The sequence below is a fragment of the Drosophila rhopaloa genome, unplaced genomic scaffold (genome assembly GCF_018152115.1).
Source record: "Drosophila rhopaloa isolate 14029-0021.01 unplaced genomic scaffold, ASM1815211v1 contig_2, whole genome shotgun sequence".
Classification (NCBI taxonomy): Eukaryota; Metazoa; Arthropoda; class Insecta; order Diptera; family Drosophilidae; genus Drosophila; species Drosophila rhopaloa.
Window position 1 is genome coordinate 5,134,762 of NW_025335083.1, and position 24,655 is coordinate 5,159,416.

The 24,655-nt window shown below is 34.8% G+C and overlaps 1 protein-coding gene across 1 annotated transcript in view; it reads right to left on the reverse strand.

The window, feature by feature from the left end:
• Nucleotides 1-24,655, reverse strand: part of LOC108050592 (CUGBP Elav-like family member 2) — a 121,852-nt gene that overhangs the window by 41,495 nt on the left and 55,702 nt on the right. The window contains 1 exon segment of the mRNA XM_017132349.2: nt 3,391-3,857. Coding sequence (XP_016987838.2) covers nt 3,391-3,857 — 467 coding nt within the window.

Consider the following 24,655-nt stretch of genomic DNA (forward strand, 5'->3'; position numbering starts at 1 on the left):
CCCTTGCAGCACACTCAATATCGAATTAAAAGCTACCTGTTTCTACCTTTTCTCACCTGAAACAATCCAAATCGGGAACCGCAGAAAATCCTTGTCGCTATGCTTCGGTTCCTACGCCACGCCCCCCAACCGCCCATTTATCCCGTATTCCGAAAATACTCCCCGTACTATCGCCGAACCGCAAGCGCTAATAAATTATGACCCAAGCGCTTAACCTTGTGCCGCTCTGGTTTCCACCTTTCTACCACCCACTTTCCCCTTTAACCTTCACACCTCTCACCTTTATCTGCTGGCCGCAGAGCAACAAAAACAGCAACCATAAAACCGCAACACCCGCAACAACATAGAAAATCCAAAAGAGGCGGAAAAGTTAAGGGGAAAATGGGAGGAAAAACTGCCCGCTAACAAAATTTAGTGCCCCAAAAAGGATAACAATTTCGGGGAGCAAGAAGAAGGAGAAGCATTAGCCCAGAAATACTTGGCCGAAAGGAAAAGGAATTTTTTTGGTTGATACTTTTTTGTTGTTGGTGTTGTTGTTGTTATTTTTAGTTATTTACGACTTTCTGGTTCAGAGGTCAACCATCGCACTTAAAAGTGTCATTTTGCATTTTGTTTGGTTTAAAGGAAAAAGCGAGACAGCAACTACAAAATCTACTCCGAAAAATGCAACAGACAAAAGCCAGCTGCAAAAAAAGTTGCAAAAGTCTAAGGATATGGATGAGGTTCTTTAGCCAACTGGTAACCAAAAACTGGGTTACATTTTGCCATCTAAATGGAAATGTTGTTAGCAGGAAGTTTTGCTGGCTTAAACCGAAAAAAAGGCGGCCAGCAAAAATGCATCATGCAGAAGGAGAAAATAGTGTTCGCAAAAAAATTTTAAATAAGAAGCAGGAAAAAAGATTGGAGGTAGTTCAACTACAAAAGCATACCTAGTGATTTTGGTTTAATTATTATTTTGTAATCATTTTTTTAAATAATATTTTAATAAGAGTTATGATTGTATTTTTATCAGCTTTGGCGCTTTTTATTTAAGATCATAAATCTAAATCTAATCTAATATAAAAAAGTAAAATTTCTTTTCTGGTTGTCTCTGTGCAATTGTAAATTGCTGTATTTCGTTTTAAAATTTAATTTATAGACAAAGTCTTTTTATTAGATTTAATTAATAGTTAATTACAGTGGTAATAGTTGAATTTTTCCCAATTTTATAAATGGGTAAAAATACTTTCTTGAGCAGCCCCATATACCCCATGAATAAATATTGTCAATAAGAAAGAAAATTCGTTTCCACTTTATTTCTTTTACCACGTTTCGTTGTAGGTCACTGGCACGCCCACGGAAAAAGCGTTCCGCCTACTTTTCCTACTTTGCGCTGACATAAATAATAACTTTGAAATGCAATTTGTGTCGATTTTGTGTTTGTGACTTGCACAAGTCTCTCTTAGCTCTTTGGCGGCGACAAAAATAATACCAATAAAAACGAACATTCTCACATGAGAACTTGGGGAGTGAAAAACGCTGTGACTACTTTTCGTTCCTTGTCATAAATCATCAACACAACGCGCCACTTAAGTGCTTCTAAAACTGTTTGTCCCACTCCGGCCACGCCCCCTTTTTTCGGGCACTACTGACCAGAGCTGAAATGCCACGCCCACTTTTACGAACATAAGGATGAAACCTGTCAGCGGCAGTCCAAATACTAGGAAAAGGAAAAATTCAGATGGAAAAGCTAAATAGACAGTTGGATATGGAATAACAATGACGCAAAATAAACAAAACGTTTTCGAAATACAAAATATACAAATACACAATGGCAACGAGACAAGAATGAAATCTCTCACAGAAATATGAATAGAAAAATCCGAGCCAAATGGCAATTGGAAATGAAAAAGATTAGAAGTGGAAATGTCGTTATGAATGAATGGGGGAAAAAGAGCACATCAATAAAATAGAAACTTGACTGCAGTTGAGAGGCCTCAGAAAAAGAGGCAGAGAAGTGAGCAGAACAATGAATATATTGGAATAATGAAAAGGGAGTTAAGGACGAAGGATATGACGAAACTTAGTTTCATCTGCATTTACAGAGATTTCAATAGTAATGAAATCCGAATGACGGGAAAAAATGAACAAGATAATATCCTTTTGTCTGCAGGTACGCTTATCATATTAAAATTACTTAAGCTTTTATTTTACTTTTCTTAGGATATTTAGTTTAAAGCCAATTTATTGAAAATATTGCAAGGCAATGTAATAATTTTTATATAATTATTCTATGTTTTACGAGAACTTTAAAAATTATTGTTAAAGCTAATATTTTCTTATCTAGTTTCTGATTCAGGTTAAAGTTTTACAATTTATTCATTGACTTCAATAAAATAATGGTTTAAAGCAAGCCTTGAACTCTTAAATAAAGCCAATTTAATACTTTGAATTGTATTATTTAATTTAACAGATTCCAGCCCACCCCCAACTTTCGTCCCAATCTCCATTAGCAAAGCTCAAGGCTATTGAAATTTCTGCTCAAACACAAATAGCGAACAAAAAGCAATTTGCTGATGAAATGAAATGGCAATTGCAAGTGAATGCAATTAAAAGGGTGAGAAGGAGACATAGAAAGATATGTGTGCACTGGATGTATGACGTTCGTATATTTGTGTTCTGGCTAGACCAATATCTCATATTAATTTTGTCTGCACTTCTCTCATTTCCATGAAGGGGAAGAATTTTGGCGGAGCTTTTGGCTATTTACCGCAACAAATTCGGGGGTAATTTATCAGCCAGACAAAAGAAATGAATAAAGGGCAGAAGGCAGCAAATCTTTAAAAATAGGAACGTTTTAGCTGAACTTTAAGCAATACATTTCTTTAGAAAATGTTTTATAAAAATAAATAAGTATTACGAAAAGTTTAGATCGATTTCAATCGCTACCATAAAATTAGATATTAATGAGGTCAAAATAGTTGATATTGAGTCATTCCATGTTAACAGTGACACCCATTTTTTTAGAAATACAAATATATTTCAATAGTCAAGCCAAATACAAAACCCCTTATCCGAAGTATTTTCAATGTTTTATTGAAAGTTTTGAGCAAAGTTTTTTGACTCACAGCTTAAAATTAATGAAATTTAAATTTCGCAAACTTGAAGTTAAAAATGTACTCGAATATTGGGAGTTCTGTCTAATTAAGCATTAAGTTTTTAAATAAATATTTGTAAAAAAAATTATTCATTGAACAAATAAATAATTTGTTAAACTTTTCTGTTTAAATTTTGTATTCGTAGTTTTAAAATATTGTTGGATAAAATGCATTTCCGCACTAAATTTTGGACTCAATAATGGCATCTAATAAACTAATAGAATACTAGTTTTATGATATGATCAAGACTCACCCTTGCTTATTCCGGTAGCCTTGTCCCTCAGCACGTTGATCGAGTGCACCGCGCCGTATTCCTCGAACATTTCGCGGAGTTGCGACTCGTCCATCGACTTGGGCACCTGGCCCACGAACATCTTGATGTTGTCCGGATCCGGTTCCTTTTCGCCGTAAGTCACCGTGGCATCCGTATCCAAACGGAAGCATGCATCATCATCGACCATCGCTACGACATTTCGGTTGGCGCTGCACGGATTATTGTTGTTGTTTATCAATCCTGCTGCGGACATTATACCGTTACTGCCCACGGTTACCAACGAATTGTTGCTGTTCCCCAAGCTCGGATTGTTGTTGCCGCCGTTATTGTTGTTGCTGCCGTTGTTGTTGTTATTCAGCAGCGAAGGATTGTTGTTGTTGCTGTGTATTGGACTATTTGGCAGGCTATTTGTTGCACTGCTGCTCTTATCGCTCATACCAAAAGCACTGCGAAAGAAAGATGAAGGACAGATTGGGAAGATTAATACAGTATTCTAAGGGAAAATGCATACGGTACAAACTTATTAACCATAAACTTAAAACTAATCATTATGATTTAATATGAAATGGATAACAAGAAATGTCTTTATTTTATATTATTTAATAAGAATGTGCATTTTTTTACGTCGATTTTTAGGCAAATTGTACTAATATTTAAAAATACATATGTTATATTTACGTAAAGAATTAAATCATTTTTAGGTAGTTAGACAACTAAGTATTTTTTATTATACAAGAAATTGCATTTTAGATTTCTTCGTTAGCTAAGCTTTATTAAGTTGCAGAAGATCCTTTTCACTGAGTGCCCACTCTAACATTTACAGTTATCACACACCCACATAAAAACTTACTCTAGGTAGATATCGTTGTTCTTCTCCGAAAAATCAAAAATCATGCGGCGGTTGGCCAAAAACGAAGCGCGACTGCTAAACATATTTGTGATCTCAAAATTAATATTTACACTGTCGACGCGAATAATGAACGGGAAAACTTGAAACTTTTAATTTAGCGGCAGCCAATTACCAATACCAATACGCTTCACGTTTACTGTTAACGCACACGGACATTCGAGGTCGGATTGATTAAATTAAGGGCCTAAATAAATACTTCCACTTAACACGGCACTCGGAACTCAACGTGACTAATTAAAAAAGCTATATATTAATTATATAATCGCAGCGCCTTCGCCTCTCCTTCTTCCTCGCACTTCCTTTCCCAGCAATCGTCGATGGACAAATGAACGAGAAATCGGAAAGGCGAATGGAATAAGACAGGTGGAAGGCAATCTTCCAGTGGTTTCCAGAGAGAACGTGGGAGCCAAAATCGGCAAGAGTGTGGCTTCAAGGTCAAAAGCCCAAGCGAGAGATGAGATGATCGAAATACGGGAGAGAATCTAGGCTTGGGAAAGGCAAAGCGAGACAGGTGGTCTGGCGTAATCACATATACTAGTTGGGTCAGAGTGAAAAAGGGAGAAAGAAAATTCATGATGGTAGTGTTTAAAGCAATGTATTTCAAATTATCACGCTCTGACATGTTCATATCCTTTAGTTTATTATAAAATTTATTGTTGTCCTACAAAATAAACATATTGTATAGAAATAAAAGAAATTCATAATTATAACATAAAAAACTTTTACATAAAATAAAAATAAACATTTAATGTTTAAAAAAATGCACTTGTGTATGCATTTTCCTTCAGTTAAGAAATTCATTAAAAGTTAAATAAAGATGTATTAAATAAATTAAAGCAGACCAAATTTCTTCAAAGAACTCGGCATTTGAGAGAGCGGTGTGAGAAAATCTTAATTATGTGTAATGTAATCCGCTTCGATTTGTCTTATACCCTGAAATAGAGTTTAAAACCAATTCATAGTCTTAAAACATATTCGACTTCGCTTTGAGTGAACCTTTGTTTGCATTGACGATTTTCTGGCCGAGTAAACCTCAAATAGCATTAACCTAATGGAAATTTGGTTGTGTAAATAAACGATTTTAGCTTTTTCGGAGGGAATTAGGTCAGCTTAAACGCGATGAGCAAACACTTGGACAAGGACCTCTTCCACACCTGATTATTAAACGGTTTCTGTCTTCTTACGTGAGCAGTCGGTAACCAAACAATGGTGTTAACACTATAAGTTCGGTAAAGGGAAACCATCTAAAAAAAAAATTCATGATTGCGGTACACGGGAACTTAATAGCTTTAAACGAAATCCTTTAAAAAACACTTTGGAATATACTAAATATTGGTTGAACTTTTTGACATTTTATACAGACTGATAAATACTATCAAACAATTTAATTTCTCTAATTTTTTAAAGTAATACTATAAATGCGTCTAATTGCAAACTTATATTAGTATTTTGGCCGCCACTGTTTATGTGGGAGTGTGACTGAAATAAATTGGCCAGAAAGGAAAAGATAGGATGGGATCGAATAACAGGGCGTGGCATCTAAGGAAGTGGGCAAGGCAGACAAATGGATAATGGCAAAATTTTTTTTTTTTTTAGGTAATTAGAAATTTGGGTTGACGTGGAGAAATGAAAAGGTGGTAAAAAGTCATTTGCATGCCATGTATTTCAAATGGGTTTGATTGTTACAGAAAAGTTGAAGAAATAGTTTCCTAATACAATGTAAGTAAAACAGTTTTTATTTGCTTGCTTGTTTATTTATGTTCATATTCATTTTAAATTGTTTTTATATTTAAAAAATTACAATTTTATAAGTAATTTATAATAATTTATAAAATTTCTCAATTGACAGTAATTTTAGTGCGAAATTTTTATAAGAAAGTTCACATTTTATGGTAATACTGTAATTCCCGTTGTCAAAGCAGTCTTTGTTTTTTTTTTGTTTATCTTTTTTCCCACACTTTTTTTCCTCCCCACAAATTTGCCGTTTTGAGGCTGCTCTTTCTTTTTATTTTATTTTGTCTTTTAATTTCTTACAAGTTTCACTTTTATTTAGCAAATACTTTTCAGTCTTTCCCTCCCTCGGCGTCTTCTTTGTTGCATTTTGTAATTTGAACTTCTCCTTTACTCTTTGTTTTCCAGACTCAAAACTTTGTTTCTCCCTCTCTTCCCACTTAACCCTTGCTTGGCTTTTTCGTCTTGACTTTAATTTAGTTTAAGTTTGAAAGTCACCAGAAGAAAGGGGCGGATGTCACGCCTCTACACTAGACAGCAAAGTGGAGGGGCGTCTCTGGGGAAAGTCTGTAATTGCAAGGACCCTTTGACACAATTATTGCATTTCTCACTGTCTCCTGCAGAAAGTAAATATTTTCCAGATATTTTATTACTAGAGTAATTTTCTGTATAAAATTAGAGGAAAATCTAAAATTTTATAAAAACTACACCAAAAATAAACTTTTTTTTACACTCAATAAATGTACCGTAATAATTTATTCTTTAAATTGTACACTATTTTACACAATTTATAGGTTACAAATCAATTAAATAAAAATATACCATTTTAAATAATAACATTGAAATGACCCCGTATATAAAATTATGATTCAAATTCCTTTTATCGATGCTACAATAACTTTATTTTTCGCTGTGCACATGGTGCATGACCTATGCACAGCTTAGGATCCAATAAAACATGCAATTGCGACAATTTTATTCGAAACTTTTTTAACCGAAAAACAAAACTTTTCAGTCCAGCAAAAATAACAATAAAAAACCCTACACAGAATAAAAGAGAAAAGCGAACTGAACTTTGTTGCTATCGAAGTTCAAACTGCAATTCATCTTCATCAACTAAAAGTATGCTATAAAAATGGCAAGCAAGAAAAAGTGCGGTGTTTTGACCTTTAAAATACCCATCAAGTAGAATCCTTATGAAATATTAAAAAAAGATTTTAAGTTCACTTATTTATTTAAAAGAAAATGGCAGCAATAAACTATTTTTAATTTTCGTTGACGATATAAAAAAGTTCAATATTGCAATAAAATTTATGTAAAAAATTTAAAAATATTTTTAATGAGAAAAAGTATCCATAAATATAACTGAGAATAGGTCGTACTTATATGCCATAAATACAGGGTATACTAATAAGTTTTAGTTTCTAAGAGATCCATCGACTTAACAGGACTATCGCATTTGTTTGTCAATAATGCACACCAAGACGAAAATCCAGTTACAAATTGAAGATTTAACTCTTTAAAATTTTAAGCAAACTTGGGCCCTTGTTCTGGTCCACAATTTCTTAGCATTTATCTTCATTTGTCGTAGCAGAAGGAAAAGCAGAAGGACCTGATGCTGGAGCGGCTGTCAACAATTTGCCGACCGCAAAATTGTCCTGGGAGCAAAGTGGGAGTGTTTAAAATTCGGCATAGGGATTGTGCCTGGACCACGCCTGCGATTCTCCCGAGAAACTCACTAATTTGCTTGATTACTCCAGAGAATATCCGGCGGCGGAGAAATTTGAAATCTATTATAAAAGTTTTTTTAGCCTCAAAATGAAGGCTCCCTTGGGATCGTCGACCAAGATGCTGAGTGGGCGAAAGTTGGGTGGGGAAATCATCTTCGGCGGCGTCGACATGGGTCAACACTTTGACAGGCACAAGGACAAAGAGAGTTGGAACTTTTTCAGCAAAGGCGAACAAAATGAAGAAAAAATAGTAAGTAGCAGCTGTGAGGCAGCACTCGAAAAAATAAACCAAAAGTTGGTACTACAACATTTTAAAACAAAGATCAAAAATGTTTAAAATCATAATACACCGTAAAGAAACTATTAAACAAATAATTATCGATATTGAAGTGGATCTTCCATTAAAATAGTAAGTAGCAAATATAGTAGTGAAATAGGATATTTTTATTAAAATTACCTATAGATAAAATAATAATATCCAGGCTTTTAATCAGTGTTCAAAATAACAAATACGCTAAAAATATTATATTAGTTTTATTTTATTTTGGTGACCATTTCTTGCATTGACTTAGCTTTATAATTTTAAAGACCCTTTTGACGTATTACTGAATATTTTAGATTATTTATAATAAACATAATTTTATTTTTTTTTCTAGTGTGTGGAGCAGCTGGAAAATTCTTTGAACAACTTTTGCTCGTCTTCATTTTTCCAATTTCTTTTTTGTTTTGCAGGTAAGCTGAATATTTTTTTTATGTCTAGCGTCTGCTATACAACAAATCAAGTGCAAAGTGGAATCCTCCACTTCATGTTATTGTTGTTGTTGAAAAGAGTGAACTTTTGATTCTTGTTATTTTGTTTCTCATCGCTCTTTGTTCTTCTTGATTGGTTTTTTGTTGCCAGTGCGGTGTACTAGAGAAGGGAAATCAATGGGAATGAAAGAAGAACCCGAGTGTATTTTGTGAAGAGCTTTAACATTGTAATTTCTGAAGTGGGGCAAAAGAACTGTAGGACTAACGAGGACGAAAGGTTAATAAGAAGTTCTTTAAGATTCTTTAGGAACCATTTGAAAATGAGGATTTTCCTTTTTAACTTTCATTTAGGTTGTGAATAAAAATAATTCTTATTATTATGAATTTGATATTTTCGATAGTGTAATGATGAATCTGGGGTTATTAATTACTAATCAACGACGAACTTCCTTAACGGCAATTATCATCTGCAATAGAGAATTTATGTTCTGGAATAAAATTTATTTCCAATAAAACAAATTTAACTTTTAAACCAAAATACATTATTGGTGTTTGTTTAATACTTCATAATTAAAATTAACAGATGTACTTATATATGCAATAATATTCAAATTTCCAATTCCTTTGATCACCCCATTTAAATCTTATCCTATTTGCCATAATCGCTTCATCGCAAAACTATTAACTCAAGTCTGTCCGTTTTCCTATTTCTTAGAGTTTTAGCCGCCATAAATATCCCCAACTTCGCGTTTTTTAAGCAGCTTAAACTCTCACTCAGCACAACCCTGGGCTTTACTTTGATCTGCCCACGAATAACCTTTTAATGCGACTCAAGTTCAGGAGACTATAAATTACTCAACTCCACAAAAAACGGCAGGGAAAGCAAAGAAAGGCGGGAATAAAAATATGAGAACATTTCGGCACGCTTATCAAAGATAATTTTAAGCCGCATTTAAAAATTATTTCTTTGCTTTTTTTCGCACAGGTCCTGGCACTTTCTCCAGTCCCTTTCCCTGAACCTTTCTCTCTTTTTGTCGAGCAACGCGACTTTTTCCGCTGACTGTGCGTTGTCTGGCAACCCTGGAAGAAATGGGTAGGGAGGGTGTACGATTTTTGAGGGTACCAGAGCGGAAGAAAAGGGAGGGCAGGGTGGCCCAATGCTGACAGTCAGTGAACCCCGAAAAAGGCAATGCCAACAATAAAAGCAGCGAAATATTCTTGCGTACCGAAATAGTGTACACCCTCTCCAAAATGCAGAGTTGTATTTTAATAATTGAAAAAAGATTAAAGTTATCAATTACAAAAAGAGCCAGAAAGCTGGTTAAATTAAAGTCGGCTTAGTGACATAAATTAAAATGTTGTACTTGAATTGCCCAATTTAAGAGATCAAATAATGTTGCAACCATCATAATCTACTCATACAGTTTCTAAGTTTCTAAGAGGTATAAGCTAGTTTATCCCATCCACGAATTGCTCTTTTTTGGTCAAGGACTCGTTCTCATCCTTTTTCGTGGACCCCAAAAACCTGTGCGAGTACTTGGTCTCCTTTTCGTCCTTCCACTGCGACAATTGGATGAGCAAATGCTGACGAAAGGGGTAGGAGACGGGGATTTGGGGCTGGAGAACGGAGCTTGGACTTTGCGCAAATATTTGACATGGCCAAAAGCAGACAGCGGCCAAAGGAGTGGGAATCCAGGGACTGAGAGGATGATGCAGCTCATTTTTTGACTCTACTCCGGGGATTTTGTGGGGTTTTTCGGTGAGGGGTCTCTTTTTGGGTTTAGGACTCGTGTGTAATTAAGCAAAAATTCCAAATCGTTTGTAGTTGTTGTCCTTGTCTGCCGCCTGGCTCTCTCATTCTATTTTTGTTGTTAATAATCACTTGTAAATAGATCAAAGTTAACATTTTATTTGAATTCCTCGTCACAGCGAGACCGATTTGGTTATTGAAGTTGGCACCAGACTGAAAGTCTGGACGGGATTATGTTGACTAATTAGAGGTTCATGAGGGGGAGTAGTTCATTGGGGAGTTGAAAGAGAAATGGGAAAATGGGAATAAATGGGATGTTGGGGATTTTGACTTCTCGGCTATAATTAATTGGGTATAGACTGATTTATTTAAAAATTTAAATGACACTATTATAACTTTCCATCTTTTCAAATATAAATTAAATTTAAACTACTGTGGCATTTCATTTATTTCAATTCTACGCACATAACTTTCCATCTTTACAACTGAAAATGACGTTCGAATTAAAAAGCCAAGAGCACGAAAAACACCATTGACAATGTCACCGAAGAAAAAAGTGTGCAATAAATATCCACCACACAGGAAACCAAATTAAATAAGTAAATCTTGCGGGCATGTAAAAAATGAAACCGAAAAAGCAAAAATAAAGAACCGAAAGCCGAATTGAGTATAAAATATATGTATATATGTGTGCCGAAAGATAAAGCACAAAGGAATGCCAGCACTGGGCTCTCAATGTCACTGGGAAAAAAGAAAAAAAAAAGGGAAAAAAAGAAAATTAAATTGTGAAGTGTAATGTTAACGCAGCCAAATACCCAAAAGTCCAAGAGAGGCGATCCGAACCCGGCTTTAACCACAATGAAATGAATGAAATACATGCGAGAATACTTACCAGAAAAAATATATATTTATTCCCTTTTTCTGAACCTTTACTTTTTTTTGTTGGTACTATGGAAAACTTTAGGTCCTCTTAAAGAGAACCACCAATGACACACATGCCCGGTAAGGATCAAGGGCGCGCTACTGGGCAATGGTGTTAAAATAAAAGTACAGGCATTTCAGACTACTGCGGAGCAAAAAATTTCAACAATGCCATCGGCTTTTGCGAGCGGAAATAAAAAAGTGAAAAGAAATTTGAAATGGAAAGAGGAGAAATGTGAAGTTTAGGTACACTTAAAATAAATGTTACAAAAATCTTTTTTAAAATAAAAAAAAATTAATTTGAATTATTGTTTTTTTATTTTTATTAAGAATAACCTTATTTAATATATGTAAAATTATTTACTTCTTAATGATTATGCATGTTACGTTCTTAGTTTTTATTGTATTTTTTTGTGTCCGTTAGAGAAATTTGTAACTTGAACGTCATCCAACGAGAGTATTTTTTACAATTTAAATAAAAGAAATAAAATAAATTTCATCAATCTTGCATTACATATGAAAAAAAATTCAAAAACCCCAGTTCGTCCGCGTTTAAAATTCGGAAAGTTCAAATTTCTTCAAAAAACTTCTTGCATGGGAGAAAGAATTTATTGATTCATTTAAAAAAAATCCTCGAAAACCGAATGCCAACACCAACAACTGGAAGCCTTCGAAAAAGAAGAAAATGATTTGCATGGCTCCCGTTAAAGGAAAAAATACTCCACACGCTCCCCCGAAAAATTCCACCCACCAAACGAAGCAAGATATGTGGAAAATTGAATCAAATGATTTTTATTTTTCTCTTGGGCAGAGACAGCAGGGGTTAACACTTTTCCAGCATAAGTCTTGGAGAAAAAAAAGTGGCAATTATAAATAAAAATTCCAAAGTGCTGAGGGGTGCACAAAAAAGAAGAGCATGAAACTTCGCAACTTGAGGCAGGCAACAATTGTCGCCACTTTTTGCAATTTGTTGTTTGCCAACGAAATTGAAACAGTTCCATGCTCTTTACTCAGCCATTTTCTTTATCCTGCCACCATCTCATACCCACATGGCTCTGTTGGTAACCATTCAATGCAGTGGCGCATAAATTTCGTTGGTTTGACGCTCATTTTACAAATGGGATGGTAGGGGACGACGGAAAATTCAGGGAAAAGCCCCAAGGAAGGAGTAGAGGGACCCCTCTCTTGAATATGAACGCACTTCGATATTTGAGCACTTCAATGCCAATGAATTTTTCATGTTGTCAATTGTCAAAAACAGTTTATCGAAAGTTGAGTATACCTTTTGTTGTCCATTATTAAAAGCAATGATAAAAAACAAACATGTGACATTTTAAAAAGGGAAACTTTTCATTTGAATTTACTTTCTTTATCGGTTATTATATTTTATTTATATTTTTCAAACAAACAATTGTGATGAAAGATGAACAAAATCATAAGAATATTTAAATTGGAAAATTAATTGTGGCAACCGAATTTATTTTCATTAAAAGCAGCCCTTAAATCTTTGAACTCCCCATTACAGCCAAGATCTCTATCACAGATATTCAATAGTACACTAACCTTTTTTAAAGTTTATTGAAATACAAATACATCAAAGTGATACATCCATTAAAGTCAATTGTATACTTTAAATATTTGATCTTAAATCGTTCTCATCCGCTAAATCCCTTTTTAACCCATTCAAGACCGGAACACATCGTTATCCTAGCCCCAAACACACTCTTCGTCCTTTTCAGCTGGCCATCTTGGTCTCTTAGGGACCATTACCTCAAAATTGTGACAACAAAAAGGGCCCACGAAAAGGAGGGGGTATAAAAAATTAAGTTCCTCTTTTCATTCTCATGCGGGAGACATTTGTATAATTTGTTTGTGTTTTGTGTGCATTTTTATGATTTTGTCAACGCGGCACAAAAGGAAACGAGCTGCGAAAGCGAAAGGATGGCGCACTGAAAGAAAGGGATGGAAAATAGCCCACAAAACGACCAAACGATAATCATAATAATGGGACACAGCCAACGAGGCCCCTGGGAGAAACCGGCCAAGGGGATGAGGTATAAAGAAAAGCGCCAGTAAAGTCGTTTAGCCGTGACTCTAATTGCCTAGGAAAATGGCCATTAAAAGGACAAGAACAAGCATCATCCACTGTCCCTTTCAGCCAGGTGAAAGCTTCAGGGAGAGGAAAAACGGAAAACTGGAGGGCAATCTATTTATTGAAAAACAATCTTGAGACATAAATTGGACTAATGGCAGGGGCAAGCAAAAATACATTTTTTAAACGATGCTTCGGGGCCAAATATTTTACGATTTAGTTTATTTCCTGATTGTGGGGGAACAACATTAAAAAATTATTACGCAGGAAAATTTATTTAGATATTTGTATCCTGGCCACATAAAATAAGTGCGAACAATTGTCACTTAATGAAATTTATTATTTATTTATTTAAATGGGATTCAATTTAGATATTTTTATCCTGGCCACGTTAAATAAGTGCCATTGTCTTATTATGTATTCAATTGTGATACGGTTATAGGGTTAAGAAATTGAAATATCCATAGCAAGCTAAGAATTTTCTTATTTTTCTTAAATTCACTAAACATTGTCGTACTATTAAGAATAAAAATGTCCTTGTAGGACTAAAATATTGAAGTGGCTGACAGTATATTTTTAGCCAAAGCAATAAAAAACTTTCTCCGTATCCTGGAGAGCAACAAGAGCAAATATAATACAAGAAATCACGCACGCACACTTGTCCAAAGACAAAGTCGCGACATCAAGTTGGCTATATCCCAATCTGCCCTCTCCTTCTCGCACACACACATGAGTCTTTCTCTCTTTCTAGCTAGGCTCTACTTGACGCATGTCACGTGTTTAATTATTTACGTGACTTGGCGGCATTTTTTCGTGTGCTTCTACTTTGGACGCTTTTTTCTGGGATTTTTCTTGAAATACAAACATTTCTCTCGGCTGCCTTGAGTAAATATTTATTGCCATTTTGTGCCGTGGAAATAGAATGGGAAAACCAAAAGTAAAGCTGCCAACTTGTAGCCTGCAATTTATTATTGGGTAAATTGTTATTCGAAAATAAAAATAGAATAGAAATCGTTTAGCATTTAAAATGATGTAGATCCTTTTGGATTAGGAAATAATAATATTGATCTTTTTGAACTCTAAAATATATTTATGACAAGTCAAAATTAGTGAATCATTTAAAAGACAAATTTTAGCGGGATAGTTTTAAATCTACTTTTGTTTTAAGTAAATGTCATTTTTTATATTAAAATAAAATGTTGTTAAACTTTCGATAATTAGTTATAAGTTTATTTTCCTTCTTTTATAAAAATGATTTAAATATTACTGATCGCGAAAAATACAAAAGGCTTTTAGCAAAAGCTGTGGCATACGCATAAAATCCATAAAAAACTTTGTCAAAACTCCAATTGAAATTTTATACTTCTCAAAACTCATTGGTGAAAATTGTTGCTGCTTAAACACACACACATGCACACAATTAAAAGGACAAGCAAAGTCATTAAAAATTTAAGCAGCTTTTAGGCTTACACGCAAGAGGAAAACAAACACAGACACGCAGAAATAATAGACTTTGCCGCGCTTTGTTGATGTTTATTAAGGCAACAAAAACGCCACAATTATTTTGTATGTCTGAGCTGCTGCCTTTTTTTGCATCTGATTAACATGAGGGGTTTCCGGGTGGAAAAAGGGGGATACGCTTTCACGGATTAACTGCTTGGGGACCACAAAGAACCCTTCTACCGACTCGAACAAAATTTATTAATTGAGTTAAGCAGACAAAGCCAATATTTGCATGAAAAGTGTTCCTATGCCTACATTGCTTTTAGCTAATTGCCAGGTTTTTAGGGGCATTATTTTTTTCAAATTAATTATACTTTTTTTGTTAAGAACAAAGATGTCAGAAAAACGTATTCCTTAAAGATTAAAATATATAAAAAATCTAAGGAATTCCAACACTGTACGGTAAAGAAATTCGTTCTACAAAAATTCCCTTATTAGAAATTTTAAGCTCCTTTAACAGCAATAAATCACGATGCAAATATCCAACAAAAACCAATTGAACTTTGTATTTACACATGCGATTGCCCAATTTCAGTTTCAATTTATTTCAACATCAATTTTTCACACATTTCGCATCGAGTGTTTGATTTTTGCCATTTTATTTGCCTTTTCATATTTTATAACGCAAACATCTTGGCGTCTTGGCTCAACTTGCCCTCAAAAGCAGCAGTTTTGCCATCATCGAATGTGACACACTTTTCCCGCCTCCCAACGCCTTGTACACCTTGTATCTACAGGAAAAACCTTTCGATTCACTCGACTTGAAGACAATTCCTTGGCCAGGCCACTTACGATTTCTGCTCCATGTGTGGCCCATAAAAAGGGATTTGGGAAAGGGGAAAAGTCTGAGTGGAACAAAAGTAAGCGAAAGAAAGTGCCATGTTGTCTACCCAATACAATAAATATTTAATGCACATGTTATTACATCAATAAGTGTGTCACTCGCCCACACACAAAACGCCGGCACACACAGATACTCCGATGGTGAAGCTTTTATCTGTTGTCAGTTGAATAATGCTAGAGGGCAACATTCCTGCTCGGAAAAGGCAGCGAAAAAGTAGCTTCAAGGTGGAAAACGTAAAAGGAATTGTTCAAGACTTAATTTTATGTTGGTTCAAATTTAAAAAAAAAATATATATATTTAATATCAAAAAAATACAATCACTAAGTAAATGTAGCAATTAATTTGGGAACAAATTTAGATTCTATTGGAAGTTTTATATAATTTTACATTACAAATATTTTATAGAAAGTTTTTTAAACACCAAGAGACCTTCTCTTAATATGATTTAAAACTGTAAGCTATTTTTTTCATATTTGGATTATTTTCTTCAGAGGTATTTCCTTTTGATTATTAAATTGTCAGCTTGAATTGCTCTCAACCCGGTGAATTGATAAATCGATTCGATTTTATTTTTACGCACGAATCAACTTTCGTATATAATACTTTATTATTCATGAAACGAGGTTTTCCCGTTGGTGTGTCTATTTTTTCCTTGGTTTAACAAACGTAAACATGAATAGGTATATTTAATCGAAAAGTGGGTCAATTTTTTATGCATTAGCAATCGTTGGAAAAGCGTTAAGAGATAAGAAGAAATCCCTCCAAAAAAAAAATAGACAAACATTCGTTTACCACTTGACGTTTGTTTTTTTGTTTGGTATTATTTTTGGCCATATTTCTGTGTGTGTTCGCTGTCAATCGCATTTTGGGCGGCCTTAATGCCACATGACGGGGACAAAGCGTTGCATATTTTAAGGCGCCACAAAAATATGCCAAAAATAAAAGGCAGCGAAAAAAAAATATTTCGTTCATTGATCAATCTTTTTGTTAAATTTTTTGCGCCGGGAGAAATGCATGCAAAATGTCAAACAATATATTTTTCATTTCTATAAAAAAGACAAATAAATTCAACTTGTCGTTTAAGTGGAAAATAAACATTGAAGTTGAATGTGTTGCACGATTTGACGAATTAATGGATTAGAAAGAATGGCTAAACTAATTTATTATCCTGGGGATATTTCAGTTTGCGATGGCATGGTGAAAATGATGTTTGTTTTTAAATATTAAAACCATGTACTCACCTAATTTGTTAGCCAAAAGTATATGAAAAGAGAAGAACGTGAAAAAAATTAGTAGATATTTTAAATTTTAGAGAAAAATTAAAATACAATAGTCTCTTAAATTAAAGGTCACACTCGCTCTCACAATAAACCAAAACAAACCAATGCAAAATTAAATCGTAAAAATGGGTTCTTTTTGTGCTTTTGTGCCTTTCAAAATGCATAATTCGAATAATTTCCACTGTAATTAGAGCTGCACTTAAATGGTCAACAAGGAGCAAGACTCCAAAACAGATTACACTAAATGCGGATGTGAATGCAACCCACACACCCAGACAAATAGGAAAACAAAGGAGCAACATCACCAAGGAAAAAGGATGGAAAGTCAGAGGGTCGGAGAAATAGCGAGCCCATAAATGTACGACAACCGCAAATAAAACGGCTGGCAAATTGCTTAAGGACTGAGCTGGAAAATGGAGAGCAGAATGGAGCGAAAATAGAAAACCCACGAGGAGGCAGGCTAAAATTATGTGCTTGTGAGCAAAAGGATAAGGGGTCCTTCAGCTGCTATTAACTTTGTCTATTCGCCGGAATTACCACAGCTTCTTATTGTTAGACTAGATTAAAAAAGGTAACAACATTTACATTTTAAGAAGAGAAATAGTTCTATTAATAAAAAATCATATTTCCGGAATTTTTAATAAATTAAATTGATCAAAGCCTTACTTTTCCTCATCATTTTGCATTTTATTTTTTAAACTTTTATTATTTGTAGTGTTAAAAATGTCTCATTTGAAAAACGAATTGTTACAAATTGAATAGAGGCTCTCTCTTATGATACGGATTCGAAATGAAAAAATTAGCATTTTCGTATTTAGCTCCTTAATTATTTTCAAACCCCAGCAACAGCTCGTTCCGACATGTTTAGACAACAACGTCCTGGTGTCTGTTGTTCTTGTTAATATATTTATCTTTGCCAGCCTTTTGGTTGTCGTCTGCCGAATTATATTTTATAAGCCCCCAGAAGCAACAGACAATTTGGACCCAAAAACAAACCAATTTAATGCCGCGACGCCAAAAATTTTCCAGCACATAGACAAAACAGTTTGGTAATGGGTGTGTGTTTTTGGTCACAGGTGCCACTTATGCGGTCCGTGAAGGAAAAAGCGGGAAAACGGAGAAAAGGCAAAGTTGACTGCGTTTTTTGTTGCTGCTTTTCGCCACCGCCGCAGTTTCGCCGCTTATTATAACGCTTTTTATAACCAAGACAGTAAAAAAGAAGAAGCACACAAATGAAACTTTTTTGATAATAAATAAGGGTATAAGAACCTAGCATATTAGCGCTTTCGACACTCCAAATGTATTCCGGATTATAAATAAACGTAATATGACTTAAATTTTAATGATTCCGATAGCCATAAGAAAACTTTTAGAATTTAATTTCATTGATTTATTAATAGGTAACGGTAAAGAAAAGCCTGCCAGTCACCATTATTTTTCAGAAATGTATTATTGTTTATATTTATATATATTAATATTAATATTAATAATTCCAAAAGTTATGGTACTCAAATGGTCGACATTCCTGAACGAATTTCTTTCACTTTTCCGCTGCTGGCCAGACTTTGCTAGTCATTTCGTTTACCTCCCCTCCCTCATTTCCCCCTCATAACCTTCTCTTCCAGACGGCGGCGCATTTTAAGCATCTTAAAAAAACTTTTCACTCGGGTTGGGGCACACACACACTTGCGGGTTAAAGTTTCGGCAGTGCTCCTTCTGTTTTTCACAGTTTTTGCTTTAATAATTCATTCGCTTGCTATTTATGTGACAGGTGATAGCCGTGGAAAGGCTTTTCCTCCCGCAGCCCCCTTCTCGCCACCCCTTTGGTCAAGTGAAGAGGACCTGGTCTAGACTCTCGGCTCCCGCAGATGGAATAATTGCAGCGACTGTCTGTGTGCTTATTCCCAGAGGTCCTTTTTGGGGCTTTGAAAAGGGTGAATATGAGAGCAAAGAATTTAATTTGGAGAATTTGCAATGGCTGTTTGGGTGACTAATTAAAGCGACCCATAAGAAAAATACGATGAGCTTGACTATAAAATTAAAAGCAGGGATAGTAAAAGTTAAAAAATTTATGATTTTTCTTGCACTAATATTTTTTTATTTTTATTGTAATAATCTGTTTTTGACAAAGAATGAAAATAAAAAGTCAAATTTAAATATTAGTCCTTGGGTAAATTGTTTTTGTTAGCTTTAAATATTTACATAAAAATATACTTATTTACATGCTTATCTGGGATGGATAAACCTGCACATTATTATAAAAAAAATATAAAAGTGAACCAAAACTGTTATAATAGTTATAATAAACAGATAATTTTGTACATCATTTTAGGTAATTTTCCATTGATAATACATGTGCTAACAATAAGTTAATAGACTTAAAAAAAAAAAACGTATTAAGTTATATTTGAAACGTAATATATATTTTATTAACCATGGATAGAGAAAATCGTACTGTAATCTTTAATCGTTCTGTTTTAATTTATATTTGTGTAAATACATTATTTACAAGTCCCCAATTTAAGTTTATAATAAAGCCGCAGGTTGGCTTTTAAATTAATTAGTTAGTTGTTTAATGTTATGAAATGTAATTATCTATATCAAAACGTTTTAATGATTAATTCAAGGAAACTTATTTACTGTTTGATATGGGTTCCTCAAGAGTGTTTAAATTCTTACTCTACTTTAATAGAAAGTAGATAAGAAACAGTCACCGGAAAGAGCAGATAACGAGACTTAAATGCGACTGCGAGTGAGTTTGGGTAAATGCCACTACATGCTGGATCATTAACTAAACGACAGTTTAAGCGTTCTGCCACACAACAAAAAGCGAGTGGATAAAGAATGGGGACGGAAGACGTGGAAAATTTGTTGGCCAACCCGAGAGCAAATTTCTTGGCAATCTTCACTGCGGCAGCATTGGGGAAATGTGCCACATAACATTAACCAACAACTCATATCCTTGAAAATTTAGCCAGACGACTGAGCGCCTGTTGATGGGCAACACATTTTTTCTTCTTTATTTTCTTCTACTTGCGGCAAGGTCTAATGAAGCGGCAATGAGGCGAACCAACAAAACGAAGAAAAGTTGACTCGTGGAAGAAAAACAAACATCGTCATCATCATCATCAACAGAGAGGGGCGAAAAGAGGGGCAAGGACACGCCATGACCCTGATAAAAATTTACATATAACCAAAGGAAACTTTTGTGGTTTATCAGCGCAAAATAATCAAAGATAGTCGAAAGAGTGAAATGGCAAATGAGGAAAAGGCCAAGGGTCTCCGGGGAAATGGCCAAATTAATGTGGAAACAGAAAAGAAAATTCTTTAAAGACCCACATGCATAAAAGATTTCTTTAATGCGGCATAAAATACATTTTTTAAAGATTACGTATACGTAATTTATTTTAAAATTATTTAAAATTGGTTTGTTAAATCATTCACGGACCCCATGTCAGTGAAAAATACCTTTAAAAATTAAAGACCAGTCGTGAACAGCATTTAAAAAGTGCTTTCCCTTACTAAAGAATGAAGCAATCAACAGCAGGACTCAAGCAGCCAACAATTGAGCAACAACAAGAAAGGCAAAAGGAGCACAATTACAACTACAAGTGCAGCACCGACCAACAAAACCCCCGACCCGCCCATCATCATCCCCTTGAGACTGCCTCAACAATTAAAACCAACTGAGTTGCCATATTTGAAGTGAGCCAGCGAAAGGACAATAATAATGAGGGAGAGGGACGGGAAAACGCTGGGGCAGAGTACTCATAATCATAATTATGGGCTTTCCTTTACAGCCAGAACAACAACAAGAACTACATCAAAAACAGCAAAACCTTAATTGTTCTCATGTGTTTTTGTATGGGGGCGTGGCCTCTTTCATATTTTGCCTTTTCATTGTCCAACAAAAGAAAAAGGCACATGCATTTAGCCTGGTCAAAAGAAAAGTTCCAGCATTTATTGTAGTTGCTCTTTTCGGTTTCCCTGCTAACATAATTATATTCTAGTTGCCCTCATCGTCATCATTATCGTCTTCAAGCCTGACCGAATTCGGTTTTAATTGTTCCTCCGTCACAACTTGTAATGATGGAAGTGGTTGGGTGCTATCAATGGAACTAATTTGGAGCGGCTTCTTTGGGCTGAGACAAATATTTTATCACAGCTCCGGCCAGCCTCCACTCTAAACACAAAACGAGACAATTAAAATGACCATTATAGGGAGCTGAGGAAGGCGAAAACAGAGAGAAAACCAAACGATATAAACAAAGAGATGTAAATGAAAATACAGTAGAAACAATATTGTATTCCTAAAATTACTTTTTGATAGAATATAGAAAGTGGTTTTTAAAATTGGGCTTCTGGTACAAAAAATAAACTACCATTTCATTAAGCTCAGCCTTAAAATAAAATCCTATATAATAATACTTAAATTGCAATACCTTAAAGTAAAGAACTCAAAAGAGGTTAGCCCAATTAAATGAAGAATTTTTTTCTGCCCATAATCCACTGTACAATCAAGAACATTTTTTATTTGTCTGGCCTCATGTGTGTTAAAAATATGACAATTAAAATGTTTCGGGCTTCGTTACTTTGGACTTTTAAACTGCCTGTGCTCGTTTAATTGTTTGTGTTCTTGTTTTCATTTAAATGAACATTGTTGGGAAGTATGGAAATTTTTCAGGTTTTAAATTATAGTTTTTTGACAAAATACAATATACAATTATATTAAAAATATATGTTCATAGATCTTTAAAAAACTGCATTATATATATGCGTTTCCCCCGGTAGGTAAATTGATTCATAATAAGCAAATTTCGTCGTTAAATTTCTTAATATTTTTGATTTTACTTTCTTGACACATTTTCCACAACTCTTCACATAGCATTTCATTTGTTTGTGCATCCAACTCACTCTCATGTTTATAAGCAAGTCAAGTGGGAAGCAAGTTTCCTAATTACACCAACGTCGACTCATCCTCATCCTCATCTTCACTTGACATATTTTCCGAGGTATTTGTTGTTGCTGTGGAAAACCCGGCATTAAAGCGAGAGTGTGTGAGTGCGAAAACTGTATGAGGTTCCCCTTTAGAAATGGAAAATATACGTGAAATATTTTGGGTTCTTTTTTGATGAGCTTGTGTGTATGTTCAAACACATATAATACAGAATACAGTAAGCATTCTATATAAGCCACCTTTACATTAGTAAATTTTCTAAGTACAATTTGGCAATCGAAAATGAAATATAAAAAAAGCTCATAGCATCCACGATATAGATTCTTAAATACCTTATTAATGTTTAGCAACTTGTGTTTAAGTAATATAAGTGTTTATTTATTTATTAGCAACAAAACATTTTCTTTATATAAGCATTAAACCCTTTTTTTAAATTTGTTCGTGCTATTTTCTTATATAGAATGTTTACTTTAGAAGCTCTCAGAACTCTAGTACATAAAAACCCCTATTTAGCACAAAAATGAAAAAGAAACCTTTTCAAACGCATTAACGCAAGTGTGTGTGCAGCTGCTAACCCAAATAGGGCTCATAAAGTGATAATTAAATAAGTTTTTTGTACAAAGCCCTGGATCAAACTCTAATTAAAATAAAAAATGTGTGTGCAGGAAGCTTTTGCATTTAGCCGAAAAGTAAATGGATAAAAACTTTTTGTTTGATGGTTTCAATAATTAAAGTACTAAACATTTATAATGTACTTGTACTGTTTTTTTTAACAAAAAATAAATGCATATTTGGGTTATTTAAATCCATAAAAAGGTTCATTTTAACATACATGTTTGCCATTTTTAGCTGTATCCGAAATAAAGCTTATATTCTTGATAATGTATAATTTTAGTGCCGTTATTCACATATTCATCTCTAAATTAAATTATAATTTATTTCTCTATCAAATTATGCTGAGCCTATATAAAGCATATCAAATTCAAAGAAATTCAATAATAAAAAAATATGTTAAGCCATTTGTAGCTTTTGAGTTTCATTATTTGTGCTGTCATCTCCTGCTATTAAAATAGTGTAGATTATTTCTACATCATTTAATAGCGAACTGATTTGAATGAATTATAAATGCCTTTGAAATAAATGGTGGCTTATTTCTGCATTGCAATATTTTGGCATGAAATTAAAGCACGTGAAAATACTGAAATATCGAAGCGATTTCAAAAACACAGAACCGAACAAACTGACAGGTGCACAATAGACGGGCTCACGAGCACAAAGGCAGGAACATGGGCCAGAGTCTCCTCTGCTCATTGACCACTTAAAGACAAAGGCGGACTCTGTCCGTTCAGTGTCCGCCAGTTGCCAATCGCCGGTGCAACGAAGCGGCAAATGCAACACCACGACACGACAGCAGCAACAGCAACAACAGCAGAGGAGCAACATCGACGGCAGCAACACGGACAGCCAGTTGCAGTTGCAACATGAACACACTTTAACCCAGGAGTCGATATCATTTCCGGCCAAATGCGTTTACAATGTGGCACGGGCCTTTCGCTCGGAAAAATATGGAACGGGCACTTGAGGTGAACATCAAGAGCAGACACACTTGCCGGCACAAAACAAGCTGGCAAAATTCAGCTTTCTCCACCTCATTTCTCCGACATTTATACTTGGCTTCTATTAAAGCCTGGCATACTCCAAAAATTGCATTCAAAACATTTCCAAGTCAAAAACGCTGACAGACTGCATCGTCTGGCGCTGTGTTCGCTGACAGGCCGCCGCCGTCTAGCCGAAAAATGTAGTTATAGTTAGCCTGCATTTGGTATGCTACACTAATAAAAAACTATAAACTGTAGCAAAGTGAAAAGAAACTTAGAATAAGAGAAGTGTTTCAAAAATGAATATACATACATTCATTACTAAAAATAAATGGAATTATATTTTAATTTTTATTACGCATACGCAGTGTTGTCGCACTTAACAATGTCGCTATTTGTGACCATAAAGCTAGGTGATAATAAGAGATTAAAATAAATCGTTACTAAAATTAAATAGAATTACATTAACAGTTTTGAGATATTTCTTATGTGTATTACGCATACGCAGTGTTGTCGCACTTAACAAGGTTTAACGTGCCCATTTCTGGCCATTAAGCTAGGTGATAATAAGAGAATCAAAGCAAAAATAGGCCATTTTCGATCAGTGCATTGCCTGTCCACAAAGTGAAGACCACACAAACAGGCCAACCTAGAGCAGTCGTCATTGCAGTCACTCACTCAGTCAATCAACGAGTCATTCCGTTTGCCAAGCACTTCGCCCCCTTTTCGGCTGCCCCTGGCCCCGCAGGACGACCCCCCTCGGTCGCCACAAACACGGCCGCCTGTCAAGTTGTCGTCTGGGTCCTGTGAAATTAGCGGCTGCTTGCAATTATGGCCTAAATGCGATGAGAACACCGTTAGACAGAAGGGGGGAAAAGTCTTTCGCAACTACCCACACCGTTTTTCTCTCGTTTTCTTCCTCGTGAAAACTTTCACCAACGGCACTTGAATGCAGTGGCAGTGGCAGCGGCAAGAACAACAATTTTCGGGCAATTCTTTACTGCCAAGCTAATTGTTGTTTGGCAGCAAACTGGGCTAATTGGCCTCCGCCGGAGTTTGTATGGATTTTTAATTGAAAATCAATAGGAGCGCAGCCCCAAAACGGTGCAGGGATCGGCTCAGATAGCACAGCTGGTGCTCGGAATATTCCAACAGACATAATCTATTGCCCAATTTTG